General features: G+C 51.3%; 5 protein-coding genes across 5 annotated transcripts; 3 read left to right on the top strand and 2 right to left on the bottom strand.

Moving 5' to 3' along the window:
- Nucleotides 1–566: 566 nt before the first annotated feature.
- Nucleotides 567–1,715, top strand: PV08_01815 (uncharacterized protein; the record flags this gene model as incomplete). Its single annotated transcript, XM_016376175.1, has 1 exon — nt 567–1,715. The coding sequence occupies one exon, from the start codon at nt 567–569 to the stop codon at nt 1,713–1,715; it is 1,149 nt and encodes a 382-aa protein (XP_016241451.1).
- Nucleotides 1,716–3,808: 2,093 nt separating this feature from the next.
- PV08_01814 (uncharacterized protein) lies at nt 3,809–9,227 on the top strand (the record flags this gene model as incomplete). The annotated part of the gene is made up of 3 exons (XM_016376174.1): nt 3,809–4,022; nt 4,079–4,402; nt 4,456–9,227. The coding sequence occupies 3 exons, from the start codon at nt 3,809–3,811 to the stop codon at nt 9,225–9,227; spliced, it is 5,310 nt and encodes a 1,769-aa protein (XP_016241450.1).
- Nucleotides 9,228–10,541: 1,314 nt separating this feature from the next.
- Nucleotides 10,542–11,824, bottom strand: PV08_01813 (S-adenosylmethionine synthase; the record flags this gene model as incomplete). The annotated part of the gene is made up of 3 exons (XM_016376173.1): nt 10,542–11,542; nt 11,593–11,678; nt 11,736–11,824. The coding sequence occupies 3 exons, from the start codon at nt 11,822–11,824 to the stop codon at nt 10,542–10,544; spliced, it is 1,176 nt and encodes a 391-aa protein (XP_016241449.1).
- A 1,103-nt stretch (nt 11,825–12,927) lies between these two features.
- On the top strand, nt 12,928–13,821 carry PV08_01812 (uncharacterized protein; the record flags this gene model as incomplete). The annotated part of the gene is made up of 1 exon (XM_016376172.1): nt 12,928–13,821. One exon carries the CDS (start codon nt 12,928–12,930, stop codon nt 13,819–13,821), a length of 894 nt encoding a protein of 297 aa, XP_016241448.1.
- Nucleotides 13,822–14,047: 226 nt separating this feature from the next.
- PV08_01811 (uncharacterized protein) lies at nt 14,048–14,536 on the bottom strand (the record flags this gene model as incomplete). The annotated part of the gene is made up of 1 exon (XM_016376171.1): nt 14,048–14,536. The coding sequence occupies one exon, from the start codon at nt 14,534–14,536 to the stop codon at nt 14,048–14,050; it is 489 nt and encodes a 162-aa protein (XP_016241447.1).
- Between the last annotated feature and the right edge of the window lie 95 nt (nt 14,537–14,631).

Raw genomic sequence — 14,631 nt, 5'->3', positions numbered from 1 at the left:
CAACTCTCATGTCCGTCCTACCTATATTTATTCTTGATGGCCACTGGGTGTGGAGATGGGGCTTGTCCTTGGGAACCAGCTGCTTAGTGGATTGAACTGTGTGTCTTTGGCGACTTCCGTGGCTCACTTTTGTATCCTTAGAACCTCGAGCTATGTCTAGCCGATACGAATAGTCATAGTAAGGAGGACTATTAGGAGAAGCGAGGCCTTCAAATCTCCTAACTTTTGTCTCCGCATATTTTATTCCTTTTTGTTTTTGGGTGCTGGAACAGACGTGGTGATGAAGAGATCCTGAGTCAGAGACAACGCATATACTTTAGTTCTCTGGATACTACCCGTAATGAGGTCAAATCAACAAAGGTAGAGTTGCAAAGGGTAAATAAACCTTGCGTGGATCGACGTCATTTGGATGATTAGATAAGCCGTAGATCTGCCACAATATTTTTTTGTTCCACAACGCAGCCTCAGCCGGGCCGTTTGTCACTGTATCCTTGCGCATGTGAAGTCTCAGCTACGATGCCAATTATAAAGTCCTGACGACATCCGCTCAATCTTCTTTGGAAAAGATGAAGCTCGATACAAAGAACCTTCGATATCTCAACCCTACCGATTGGCGCACCCTCACTGCCGTCGAAACGGGCAGCAGAAACCACGAAGTAGTCCCCACCTCTCTCATCGCGAATCTATCCAAGGGCAGTGTTGGCGATGTTCAGCGGAGCATCTCACTCTTGGCCAAGGCCAATTTGATCGCCAAAGTCAAGAATGCAAAATACGACGGTTACAGACTCACATATGGGGGCCTAGACTATCTCGCACTCCATGCACTGCAAAAAAGCAACACCGCCTACGGCGTGGGGAATCAAATTGGCGTCGGAAAAGAGAGTGACATCTTTGTGGTCAGTGATGAGAAAGGCGAACAGAGAGTGCTCAAGATACACCGCCTTGGCCGGGTCAGTTTTAAAAAGGGTGTCCGTAACAAGCGAGATTATGCGCGGACAAAGGCACAGAAAGAAAGAGGTGCTGGCAGCTGGATGTACATGTCACGACTTGCCGCGGTCAAGGAGTTCTCCTTCCTCAAGGCGCTGCACGAAGTCGGACTCAGTGTACCGACGCCACTAGGTCAAAATCGACATCAGCTGATCATGTCCCTCATTGATGGGTTTCCACTGCGGCAGATCGAAAAGGTTCCCAACCCTGCGGGCTTGTATGCGGAGCTGATGGACATGTTGGTCCGACTATGCTCGATGGGTCTCATACATGGTGACTTCAACGAGTTCAACATCTTGATTAAAGAGCAGGAAGAAGAGAGCGGAGAAATCAAGTTGGTGCCCGTGTTGATCGATTTCCCACAGATGGTGAGTGTGGACCACCCGAATGCCGAGTTCTATTTCGACAGAGACGTTGAATGTGTCAAGCGGTTTTTTGCGAGGAGGTTTGGATTTGTCAGCACAGAAGAAGGGCCATTTTTCAAGGACGCTAAGAAGCTGCTGGGGCAGGACGGAATCAGAAGACTCGATGTCGAGGTCGAGGCCTCGGGGTTCTCCAAGAAGATGGCGAGAGAACTGGAGGCCTACATGAAAGAACACGGGATTGATGGTGATGCGAAAGACTCCGAGGCAATCCAGCAAGCAGACGAATCCGAAGCTAGCTCTGGCGATGACGATGACGAAGTTGAAGAAGAGGATCCCCAGGAGGCCGCTTCTGACATGGGTTGAATGAAAAGATATCAACACAAGACATCTTTTGACAACCCTTGTCAAAGACGATACTCACAGAGTGATGTATTGTGTCACCTCAGGATGAAAAGTGATTTGCTCGCCTACGCGATTAGACTCCGCGCCGTCCCGACCCTATCACCACTTGTCTGAGAAGAGTGGCAAGGGATTCCTGTCGATGTCCATCACAGGATCAGCTGTTGCAGCATGCAAGCAGTGCAAAGCGAGGTTGGATTTCCCAACCATGGGCAACCCCGCATGGTTTCGAGCAAATTATTTCGATAAGGATGGAGTTCATGCGCACGCCTTGTGGTGATGAGACGCCCGAATATGCAGGCTCGAGACTAGAGCAAGACAAGCGCTATAGTCCAATTCTAGGACGAACGCATTCAAGGGCAATGCAATTTGAGAGGTCTATTCAGCTTACGCCCGATGCCATGCGAACTATCAAAACGGCTCGGAGAATTACCCACGTGCACAACGGCGCACAAGAGGTGCAGAGTCGCAGAGGATTAGTTAGATGGACTGGCTGATTATGGCTTTACAGAGGGAGGTTCATCCCTGGATTCACCTGCATGCATCTCGACCTCTTCGAGACGATGCACGATGAGACTTGCTGGTGGAAGGGTAAAATCTCGTCCCACCGAGGTCTGCAGTCGCAGCAGCGGTCCTGCTGGTCGCATCGAGATCGATTGAATGATTCTTGAAAGCTGCCAGTGCCGATCTGTCTGCCTAGTCAACGAGCCGTCGTGTCTCAGACATTCAGAAAGCTTCATCAGAATCCAGCACCATACCGTAGTGAGCATCAATTGTCAAGTGATGCTCACTCGAGGAACGGATAGCCAGGGTAACGAGCTGTAGTGTACTGTACAGCGGGATCCTGCGGACTAGTATAGAATAACATAAATGGCTCCGTTTACCTGCATCCGGCATAGAAGTGGGGGAAAGCAGAAGAATGCCAAACAACGGATGAAGGTCATGCCTTCATTCGGATGGATTTTTTCCATGAGCAGCATGCCGGTCTAAGGAAGAAGCAAAAGTGAGGGCCTGCAACTGTTTGTCAAGCGAGGTTGACAGGGATAAGCCTCGTCGACCCCTGACGCATAGCAGCTTGAAACACAAGACCGTGGCCTGTGGCTGGGTAGACACCCCAAGGCGATATATACAGATCGGGGATAGTGGCACGACGGGCCTGGTGGAATAGAGGGCCGGTGCGTGCTAGACAGCCAACGACAGGCCTGGGCAGACAACGAGGCGCCGTTAGGCTTGCCGGTTCCTGGGTGCCTGGAATGGTTCCGAGCTAGGAAGGACCGCTAGAGCTGCCGCTAAGACCGCCCCAAAGAGTCCCCTAGGCACACCCACAGCATTTGCCGCAAGCCCGGAAATTAATTCTGCCAATGGCCTGAAGATCTGGTGCAGCAGCGTCAGGGCACCAGTCAGGGCCAGTTAGTACCTTAAGGTAATAAACAGGGTCAACGAAAGTCGTCGTAGGCTTCGATGTATTCCGCACAACCCCAGCTATTCCTCATGCGGCCCAAGCCCTTCTCGACTCCTGACACACCAAGATACAGAACAAACACGCACGCGCGAGAAGAATTGTAGAGGCCGCTCGCCATCCTTCTAGCCGCAAGGCATCACACTCCTGCCCTTTCCTCCCGTCTTGGATACACTCTTCGCCCTCCATTTTTGTTTAGTAGGATTTTTAATTGCCAACGGAAACATCACGTTTCCCGGGGGCGCCCTGGTCACTCCCTTATCACTATCACTTCTTTCCGAGCAGATGACCAGTGTCCCTGCGACTTGATCACCAACACACACCTCCGCCACGGTCGACCTGCTTGTCGAGACCTACGATACATTATTGAATCACGCTCGGAGTCCCCCACAGCTGTTGACGCCCTCAAGCCCTCTTCGACCCCTTTCCCCGGTCATTAAATCTCCTATTCCCTCGAATCCACATACGCGTCAACCTTCATGCTCAGAGGTCCGCAACCGACAACCGTGCGTTCCCGTGCACTTTGACAGCCGTTGGGAAGCACCGATTGCGCAAACACGAGGACGCTCGAGTCAAAACATAGTCGAGGCTGCCCGGCATGATCTCATCCCCGCCAGGGTCGCCGGAGGCTGCGCGCCAGGTTCGTGCGCAGTCAATGTACTCAGTCCCTTCGCCAGATCCGGCTCAGAAACAACGACCTCAGAGCATGATCGGCCGGCCTCCGCCGCGGAGCAATAGTCGCATGAGCCAGAGCAGCAATCATGTGGGAAGTAGAGCCTCAGATGAAGATGCAAAGACGTCGGTCAAAGTCGGTACGTGACATGTAAACAATGCCCTCCTCTTGAATCTGTATACTGACCTCAAGGAGTGGTTCGTGTGCGGCCGCCGTTGGGCCCTACCGATCCTGGCTTCGAACTTATCCCACAGCGTTTTCAGCGGTCGATGGTGCAAGTCAATACAAATACCAGCCTTGCAGTCGAGTCGCCTCAGGGACGGAAAATGTTCATATTTGATCGCGTCTTTGGAGGAGACACCGATCAGGAAGGAGTCTGGGAATACCTTCAAGACAGCGTGAACTCCTTCCTACAAGGCTACAATGTCTCTATCCTAGCCTATGGCCAGTCTGGGTCTGGAAAGAGTTATACCATGGGTACATCAGGCCCCAATGAACAGTTCGACCCTTCTATGAAAGGTATGTATGATGACACAATGCTCATTGATACTTGGAAACTAACATGGTCGAAGGTGTCATTCCTCGCGCAGCGCAGCACCTGTTTGAGAACCTAAATGGAGCGCCTACACACAGCCGCCACAACTCCGGCTTAAAGTCACCGACAAGGTACTCTGTCACAAGTTTAAACCAAGTGATGCGTAACTCGAAGTCGTTTCCGGACAAGGGTTGGGAAATGTCTGTGACATATGTCGAGATTTATAACGAGCAGCCTAGGGATCTTCTCCTGCCCGAGGATGCACCATTCACAGAACGAGCCAACGTCCAGATCCGGGAGGACCCTCGTGGTCGAATCTTTGTGGAAGGCCTCAACTCCGTACGCGTTTCTTCTATGGAAGAGTTGATGCGTGTCCTGAATCACGGCTCTACCATTCGACAAACCGATGCGACAGCTATCAATGCGAGATCTTCTCGGTCCCACGCTGTCTTCACCATCAATCTTCGTCAAACCAAAGCACAAGGATTCACCTCAACGAAAGACAAACGAGCTTCAATTGCAGGTGACCATTTCCCCTCACACGATTCCCCTATGACAGTGGAAAGTAAACTACATTTCGTCGATCTGGCTGGTAGCGAAAGACTGAAAAACACACAAGCCACCGGCGATCGCGCAAGAGAGGGAATCTCCATCAATGCTGGATTGGCCAGCTTAGGCAAAGTCATTTCACAATTGTCCTCCAAAGCCTCTGGAACATTTGTGTCATACAGAGATTCCAAATTGACTCGAATGCTTCAAGATTCACTAGGTGGTAATGCTATCACTTACATGATTGCCTGTGTAACCCCAGCGGAATTCCATCTTAGTGAGACGCTGAATACTGTACAATATGCACAGCGAGCCCGAAACATCCAGAGCAAGCCGAAGATTCAGCAGGTTGATGATGGAGCCGACAAGCAAGCTATCATCGAACGCCTACGCACCGAAATTGCCTTCTTGAGACAACAAATTCGCAGTGCAGAGTCAGGTGATCGAAGACCTGGAGGCATGTCAGAGCGGGGAGACAGACCAAATGATCGGGAGAATGAATTGCAAAATCAGCTCCTCGACGTTCAAGAGAGCTACGGTGCTTTGAGCCAACGACATGCAAAGCTTATATCCGAGCTGACCAAGAATACTGAGACATATGATCAAGCAACATCACTACCCGGAGAAAGCGCTATTGACAGATTGCGACGATCGCAAGCCAATCAAGAAATGATTGAGCAAGTGGTCATGGAATATGAGAAGACCATTCAAAGCCTGGAGACAAACCTCTCGACCACTCGTTCGTCTCTCGCTACCACGGAGAGTAGCTTGTTGGAGAAAGAGACAAAATGCGCCTATGTTGAAACAGTTAATCAGCAACTGAATGCTCGCGTACAGAAAATGATGGATCGAGAATCCAACACGGAACAGTATCTCCATGACCTGGAGGCGCGACTCGACAATCAAAGCACCGGTAGCGAGAAAAATGACGCCATCATTTCTGAACTCCGGAAAGAGATCTCACGCATCAGAGAAAGTGAAACTAATGCCGAGGACTATATTTGTACATTGGAAGAACGACTTGCCGAAGCAGACCAAGACGTCGAGATCATGCAACGTGAAAGTGAGCGCTTGGAGCATCTTGTGGAGCGCCAACGAAGTCTCGGCAAACTTGACAATCTGTTATACGAGCTGGACCATATTCAAGACAAGGAAGGAAAGTCCAAGCTTTCTAGTAAGCGAGCCCCTGAAGAGGACAAGATTATCGAGGAAGAGCATGAGCAAGGTCTCAACGTGGCAGAAGCAATTGAACTGCCACCCGCGAAAGAGGATGAACTCGACGAACACATCGGAGATCCTGCCGACCACGTCGTTGCCGAAAGTGACGCCGCAGGCCTCGAAAAGCTCGAGACTGCTGTTGCTCAGAGGGAGCACCTCACAGCAGAGCAGACCAACGATGCGCTTCCTAGTCCTGCTCAATCCAAATTCATCACTGAAAAGTTTGAGGCCGTTAGCCAAGAACTCTTTGATCTCCGCCTTGAACATGAGTCTACAGTCAACGAACTGGATCTTCTGTCAGCCAAATACGAGGAGGCACTTCGAACATTGGCGCAGATGCACGACTCTTTTGAGGAGCAACGCCAAGGTGAAATCTCTGAACAGGCTGAACCTGTTCACTCGCCTTCGAGCCCGCGTTTTTTAGACGAGAGTCAACTGCAAGAAGTGGAGGATGGGCGCGAACTACCCTCCTCGCGGTCATTGTCCTCGGAGTTATCCTTAGCTGGGGAATCTTCAACCTCAGTGGATACCGATATCACCCCGGTTTCTAAAGCATCTCCGGCAATGGAAGTTGCCACGCAAGAGATTGAGAGATTGCAAAATCTTCTAGAAGAGCATGAAAGGAATATTCAGCAGGTCACCGAGCAGTACACTCGACTTCAAGCTGATCACAAGGACGCGTTGACAACGGTCGACCGGCTGAAGTCACAGGTCCAGCGAGCTAGACCAGCATCACCTAGCACACCAGGAATGTTGCGACGTATGACCTCGCAGAGTAACAATGCAATTGATCGTGGTCTCAGGTCGATTACTTCATTGAGGTCTTTGCTTGTGGAAGAGTTCGAGAACCGGCCTGACAGGATGGAAGGCGCCGAAGTGCATCTCTCCGCAGCATCTCTCGAACTCCAAGCGCGCCTAGAACGTATCCAGTCACTCGAGGCCGAAGTCAAGACGGTGAAGAAAGACATGGAACTCAAGTCTACCATCATTTCGGGGCTCACGAGAGAAAGAACGAGTATCAAGGCCGGATCGCCCGTCGATCTCAACATGGTCTCTCAGCTAAGGGATCAAATCATTCAAAAGGAGACCGAACTCAAGTCGCTCCACGAAGGATACGCCCGACGCGAGCAAGGCCTGCAGGAGGAAATCCAGAGATTGAACGCTGAGAAGGCCAATGGCCACCTCACCCCTCCTGGATCCCCAGATCACGGAAAGATTGAGTCCCTTAACGAACAGTTGTCGGCCTTGACATCTAAGCTGGAGGCTAGTCAACAAGCTGTCGAAGAGTCTCAGAAGAAATATTCTCGGACAAAGTCAGAACTAGAGGCGGCGATGGCAAGCGTAGCAACTCTCAAAGCTCAGCAAGTCTCTGGTGAGGGTGATGTGGCGTCTGAACGCGCCAATACTGCTGCGGCCATGCAGAACGAGCGCGACAACTATCAAGAACTCATAGACAGTCTGAAACACGAGGTCGAAGAACAGCGAGGCTTGAATACTGAATATGCTGCGAGGGTGTCTGAACTCCAGCAACTACATGACTCACTGAGCAAAGACTTTGATGCTCAGACGGAACTGGCCAAGTCGCACCGAAGTGAGATCGCCTCTCTCAAGACACATGTTGCACAGCTTGAGCAGAAAGTTAAAGAGGCAGATTCGGCTCTCGAATCACACAAACAAGGTCTGAAATCACTACACGACTCACACAACAGCCAGATTGAGGAGATGAAGTTAGCCCATGCGGGTCATCTTGCAGGCTACGACGATCAGATCGCAGAGATGACAAAGAAGCATGAAAAGCTTGTGTCTACCTACAAGAAAGATCTTGAACATGCTCTCACCACAATTGACCAACTTGTTTCAAAGGCTCAAGGCGCATTGGGCCACCCTACCAATGCAGATATGCTTGCCAGCCACATTCAAGATGTCGTGGATGAAAAGTGTCACATTGTGGAGGCCAACCTGCGGTTGAAAGATGTGAATGCTGAACTTGAACGTCAACTTGACGGTAGACAGGGCTTGCTCGAGTTAGAAGAAGCGCTAGCAGATGCGAACGCTAAGATTGCAAACTATCAAGAGACCATCCGCAGTCTCGCGAATGAAGTTGCTAACCACGAGGAAACAATCCGCGAGAAGGAGGCTCAAATCAAGAAGGCCGAAGCAGCTGTGGACACTATCAAAGCCGAGAAGGCTAAGAAGTCAATCATCATCGAGGAACTTGAGCAACAGTTGCAGAGCAGCTTCGAGCAGCATCACAACAGAGTGTCTGTGATTCAAGCTCAAGGAAATCAGGCTTTGGTCGAGGCTCAGCAGAGAATTGCTAGCCTGGAGAAGGATCTCGACCAGAGAAGATCAATCAACGACGGTGGTTCAGACAGCGGCTCGCGAACAAACACTATGAAATCACAAAATCGGCCTCAATCGCCGCCAGTCGACGGCAGCGTCCCCCGATCCAATTCGATAAGCTCGAATCTACGCAAGTCAGCGTCTATTGCTTCTCTGCCATCGCCTCCACCGGCCATCCCTCTACCACCCTTACCTACCTTACCAGGTATCCAAGTGGGAGGTGCTACGAATCCGTCGCCTCCTCAATCTCGTCACGCTTCAAAAGAGGTCACACTACCAGTTACACCAGTGTCCGGCACTGCCGTCTCTACCAACTCCCAGAACGTCCGGCGATCCTCTGCGCTCATTGAGGAACAAGAGAACCGTTTGCGCACCATCGAGAAACACCTTCATGCTGAAAAGCAGTTGACGGCCACTCTCGAGGAGGCACTGGTCGATCTAGAAACGCAATCGAACAAGCTCCGCGCCGATGCCGAGATCTGGAAGAAGAAGGCTTGGTCGATGGAAGAAGAACTGGCGGGACTCAAGAAGGAGCGTCGGTCGGAGCGCCTGAGTGTCCAGGCGGTCGAAGAAGAAGTCAAGAAGCGTCGCGAGGCCGAAGCGGCGAGAGCGCAACTCGAAGAACGCATGCGGTTGCTGACGGTCGGGAAAGACGGCAAGACGAAGAAACGAAAGGGAAGCTCATTGAACTGCTTCTAGCCTTGGACTTGCTATCGATATGGGCGTTGGGGTGAGTCATGGGGGTGGGTGGTTTTGGGCACCCCCTTTTTTGTTTTTTGGAAAGAGAGGAGAGAGAAGAGAGAGCTTAAGAGAAATGTCCATGTCTCATTCATTGGGTTTTGAAACCTTGTATAAATCCCTTTTTTTTAGACCTCTGTTGTCGCCATTTTATTATGTTGAAAAGAAGGGTTGGGTTGGGTTGGTTTGGTTTTGGATGTCCTCGTCAGTTAAACATGCGCGAAGAAAGCAAAGCAGAGCAGAGCGAAAAAAGGGCGAAAGCGAAGGAGCTTCGTTTCCATTGTTTCCACTGTTTCCAATTTGCCTGGTACCCATGGGTCTATCTATCTATATAGGTAGATAGCTAGATGTATATGAGCGAGCGACCCCCACTGCAAAAGAGAGCGGTGGCACGCTACCGGGTGATTTCACTGCACTGTAATTACCGAGACATTTTGATTTTGTTGTGGTTCTGGTGGTAACTCAGTTAGCGAATATCAAGACACAATCAGTACCTTGATAGAGAGCATGATGAACACGGAATTGTTCAAATGAGAAAGAACAAGCTCATTCGGCATTCTCGGACTTTGTGTCTTGCAAAATCTATTCGTTCAGGCTATTCACCATCATCATCATCATCACCACCATAGCCATCTGTCTATCCAAACATCTACTTACTGACTTGTCGTTCTACCAGTAGTATGGCCTAATACTGCCTGCCGTCTTTCATAACCTTTGCGGCGACCACCCATTACCCTGGCAAGTCGCTACCGCTGTTATCCCTCCGCGGCCCTATCAATTCGTCTCCCCTTATGGAGGAATATCCTTCAGGCCGTAGTTCTCCATTCTAGCATAGCGAGTTGAACGCCATTCCCAATGCCACAGAGTGCAAAAGACTCCACAAATCGCAGATCGTAAACAAACCGTCAAATGTATCTTGCGCGCAAGGGGGTATCATAACATGTTGAATATCGTCACGAAACCCACGCCCAGAAACTTTTTTCACCTTTTGTTCAAATCAAAGCAAGGAAATTGAAAATCGCCCCACCTCTTCCAAGTGGTTGACATCTTTCTGAAAGAAGCCAGCAAAAAAATCACAAACAACATTCAACCACTTCTATCTTTTCAGTCACCAAGGCATCCTGAAAGCGAAAAGGTCCGGTCCGTCTCTGAGTCTGTTGAAACTAGAAGCTCGGACCTCACCTCCGCAAGTACCACATCCTCGTCTATTCACTGCACTCCAGTTCGTGATTCTCTCCTTGCTAATACGAACGTGATTGAACTCCAAGGGCCGACTTAGAACTTCAGTTCTTTGGGTTGTTCCCAGGTGAAGCTCTGGTTGGTGAAGTGACCGTTCTTGGCCGTCTTGCAGTAGATAGGGTTGGTGAGGTTCAACTCCTTGACAATGACACCAGGTCGGAGGTCGAAGTTGTCCCGGATGATCTGGACGAGTTCGGCACTGCTCTTGCTGCTGGTTCCGTATGTCTCGACAAACAGGGACAGTGGCTCGGCGATACCGATGGCATAGGACAGTTGGACGAGAGCACGGCGAGCGAGTCCGGCCTTGACGAGGGACTTGGCGATCCATCGGGCGAGGTAGGCGGCTGATCGGTCGACCTTGCTGTAATCCTTACCAGAGAAAGCACCACCACCGTGGGCGCCCCAGCCACCGTAGGTGTCGACGATGATCTTACGGCCAGTGAGACCGGCATCACCTTGAGGACCACCAATGATGAAGAGACCGGAGGGCTGAATGTGATAGACGGTCTTGTCGTCGAGGTACTTGGCAGGAATAACCCGCTTGATGATCTTCTCCTTGATCTCCTTTCGTAGATCTTCCGTGGTAATGTCTGGTGAGTGTTGGGCGGAGACGACAACAGTGTCCACTCTCAGGGGAATGACGGCACCACCATCGTGGGCATATTCGACGGTGACTTGGGTCTTTGTGTCTGGTCGCAACCAAGGAAGCTCACCCGACTTGCGGGCATCAATCATGGCAGAGTTGAGCTTGTGTGCCAGGATGACGGTCAGAGGCAGAAGTTCCGGAGTCTCGTCGGTAGCATAACCGAACATGATACCTTGGTCACCGGCACCCAGCTTTTCCAACTCTTCATCATAGTGTAGACCTTGAGCGATATCGGGGGACTGCTGTTCGATGGCGACGAGGACGTTGCATGTCTTGTAATCAAAGCCCTTTTCAGACGAATCGTAGCCGATGTCCTTGATGGCGTCACGGATGACCTTCTGGTAGTCAAGGCGGGCTTTGGTGGTGATCTCTCCAAAGACCATGATCATGCCTAGGTAGGGGTCAGAATCAGGGCAGCTTCCGCAGTTTGGGGGCACACACCAGTCTTGGTGGCGGTCTCGCAAGCGACCTTGGAGAAAGGGTCTTCTCTCAAGCAGGCATCGAGAATAGCGTCTGAGACCTGATCGCTACATATCTGGTTAGCGGAGGGCGTTCGGCCATATCGCAATACACCGAGAACTTACGCGATCTTGTCAGGGTGGCCTTCACCGACTGATTCGGAGGTGAAAAGGAAGGTGTCGCGCTTGTCGACTCCGTTGACGGCACCGGCCATTTTGAATGTGTTGGAAAGGACTGAGAAGGTCTAGAGAATGGTGAATGGTAAGATATCTAGGAGCGTAGGAGGCCCGTAAGGTGGAGGGGTATGTACAATTGGCCGGTAGAAGGGAAGAATGCGGAGTTTTGAGGAGGCTTGGGCAGCAGAACAGTAACAATCTGCGGTCTCGTTTGCTCTGAGATCTGACGAGGATACGATGAGGAATGCCTTCAGAAGTAGGGCAAGGAGTCAGAGAAAGACAGCAAAGAAGGTGGAGTGGGAGGTTGGCGGTATATGTGAAGGCAGAGAGAAGGAGAGAAAGACAGATTCTCAAGCCCAGGAAAAAAAATCGGGGCGAAAGAATGGGTGAGGAGAAAAACACGCCAGATGCGATGTCGTTATCGGCACCAGCCCGTTTGTGTTTGTTCGGCAGTCGCTGAGAGTCAGTTGGCCAGCAAATGGAAAATCTGAGTGGCCCCATGCTTCCATCCATGCCTGCGATCGGGACACCGTATTCCACCTCATGCCATGCGGGACTCGTTTGCTCTCGTTCCGGGTGGTCGCTAGGGCCTTTCCAGGTCCTCAGGGGGCCGAGATAGATACTGTAGTTCGTGGGAGAGACGGTGACTGAGTTTTCTACAAGCCTCCATCCAATAGGTAGGTACCTTCTGCCGGTGTCGATGCTCATTTTCAAAGGCAGAGTACCTCGTAGGTACTCGTTCTCAGGTGTGTATCGTGCCTGTCTAGAGGTACCCAGCTTGTCCAGTACAAGTACACATACGGAGTACTTGTACCCTCCCTAGCCCATATCTTATGTCATGCATTACTTATTCACCGTGCTCCGTAGTACATACAGTATCGTCAGTGACATTGAACCTTTTTTTTTGGTCCGTCTTCATACACGGCACTTCCACGAACAACAACCAAATCTACCAATCTCGCAACAATACCTGAAAGAGACCCTCTTTCAACCGGCGTATCAGGGAAATACTTGTTTTCTTTTTTTCCCAAACAGATGCGCTCCGGTCTCAGCGCAAACAATCCCTGCGCCTGCGCCAGCGCAATTCTTCCTTTTCTGTGATCCGCCTTCAACCGCCTCGTTCTCTACATAACTGACCGTCATGTCGAAGTTTGGCTGCCTTGTCATGGGTCCTGCCGGGGCAGGCAAGACGACCTTCTGTACTGCTCTGATACAACATCTCCAAAACAGCCGCCGCTCATGTTTCTACGTCAACCTCGACCCCGCCGCCAACGACTTCGCCTTCGAGCCCGACCTCGACATCCGCGACCTGATCTCGCTGGAAGATGTAATGGAGGAAATGTCCTTGGGTCCCAACGGAGGCTTGATCTTCTGCTTCGAATTCCTCCTCCAAAATCTCGACTTCCTTGCCTCTGCTCTCGATCCCGTCTCGGAAGAATACCTCATTCTCTTCGACCTCCCCGGCCAGATCGAACTCTACACGCACATCCCCTTGCTACCGGAACTGGTCAAATACTTGTCAAGAATGGGTCCATTGAACATCAATCTATGTGCCGCATATTTATTAGAAGCGACTTTTGTGGTAGACAAGGCCAAATTTTTCGCCGGCACCCTCTCCGCAATGAGCGCAATGATCATGCTGGAACTTCCTCATGTCAACATCCTGTCCAAGATGGACCTGGTGAAAGAACAGGTGCCCAAGAAAGAGATGAAGCGATTTACAGACCCCGATGCGAATTTGCTGGACTATGAAGATACAGGTCGGGGGACCGCCGAACACACTGTTGATGTCCGCAACCCACATGAGATCGATCAAGTCATGACCGGAGGTTCCTTCAAGCAATTAAACCGGGCCGTCGCGAGGTTGATAGATGACTTCTCAATGGTCTCTTTCTTGCAGCTCGACGTAAACGACGAAGACAGCGTCGGTGACATTCTCAGTTACATTGACGACGCCATTCAATACCACGAGGCACAAGAGCCCAGAGATCCCAAGGAGGCCGAGATGCAAGAGCCGGCTTGGGAGGAAGAATGAGCAAGCCAACCCGTGTCATACCAGCCTGTTGGATTTTTGCAAGTCAAGCGTTGGCGTTGGAGGCGTAATGGTTTCGGGACACATTGTATATACCAAAAACCCTTCAGTTTTTGAGCTGCGTGTTCCAACACTCAATGATCAATGTTGTTGTTTCTCTCAGCTCCGGTGTCCGCCAGCGCCTGATATCGTCATGGTGTTCGCATCCGAATGGCCAGGTTCCGCAAGTCTAAGTCCACTTGCTCTTGCCCCGTGAAATCGGCACCTGCTGCCTCCCACCTCCATAGTACGCAAACGGACCCGTCTTGTTGTCAGTTCCGGCACCGTTCAAGACCTTGTCCTCGACAAAGCTCCAGAGCCAATTCACGAGCCATTCGGCGTCCCCGAGCGCCTTTTGCACGCCCACGCTATTCACATAAAAGGCCGCATTGACCAGCGCCAGGACCACGGCGATCTTGACGACGAACACCACCCACGCGACCACGCTGCGCCGTACGTAGTCGGCTATCTTCAGAGTCAAGTACAACACCACCACGAACGCTGCCAGCGACACAAGGTCTCCACTCGTCGCGGCGGCGATGCCGGAGGACAAGACCGACGCGACCCCCGCGGAGACGGACTGTAGAGGGCCGGGTAGGAGAGGGTAGACGTACGAGGTGTACACGTCGGCGAGGTTCGAGACGATGGGTGGGAGAGGGTACTGCTGGGGAGGCGCCATCGCTGTGGCTGTGGCTGTGGTGTGTAGACGGCCTTGATCGTGCGTGTGTGTGTGTGTGTGTGTGTGTGTGTGTGTGTGTGTGTGTGTGTGTGTGT

This window comes from Exophiala spinifera (genome assembly GCF_000836115.1).
Source record: "Exophiala spinifera strain CBS 89968 unplaced genomic scaffold supercont1.1, whole genome shotgun sequence".
Taxonomy (NCBI): Eukaryota; Fungi; Ascomycota; class Eurotiomycetes; order Chaetothyriales; family Herpotrichiellaceae; genus Exophiala; species Exophiala spinifera.
Note: the sequence above shows the minus strand (reverse complement) of the source record. Positions and strands in the feature narration are given on the sequence as shown.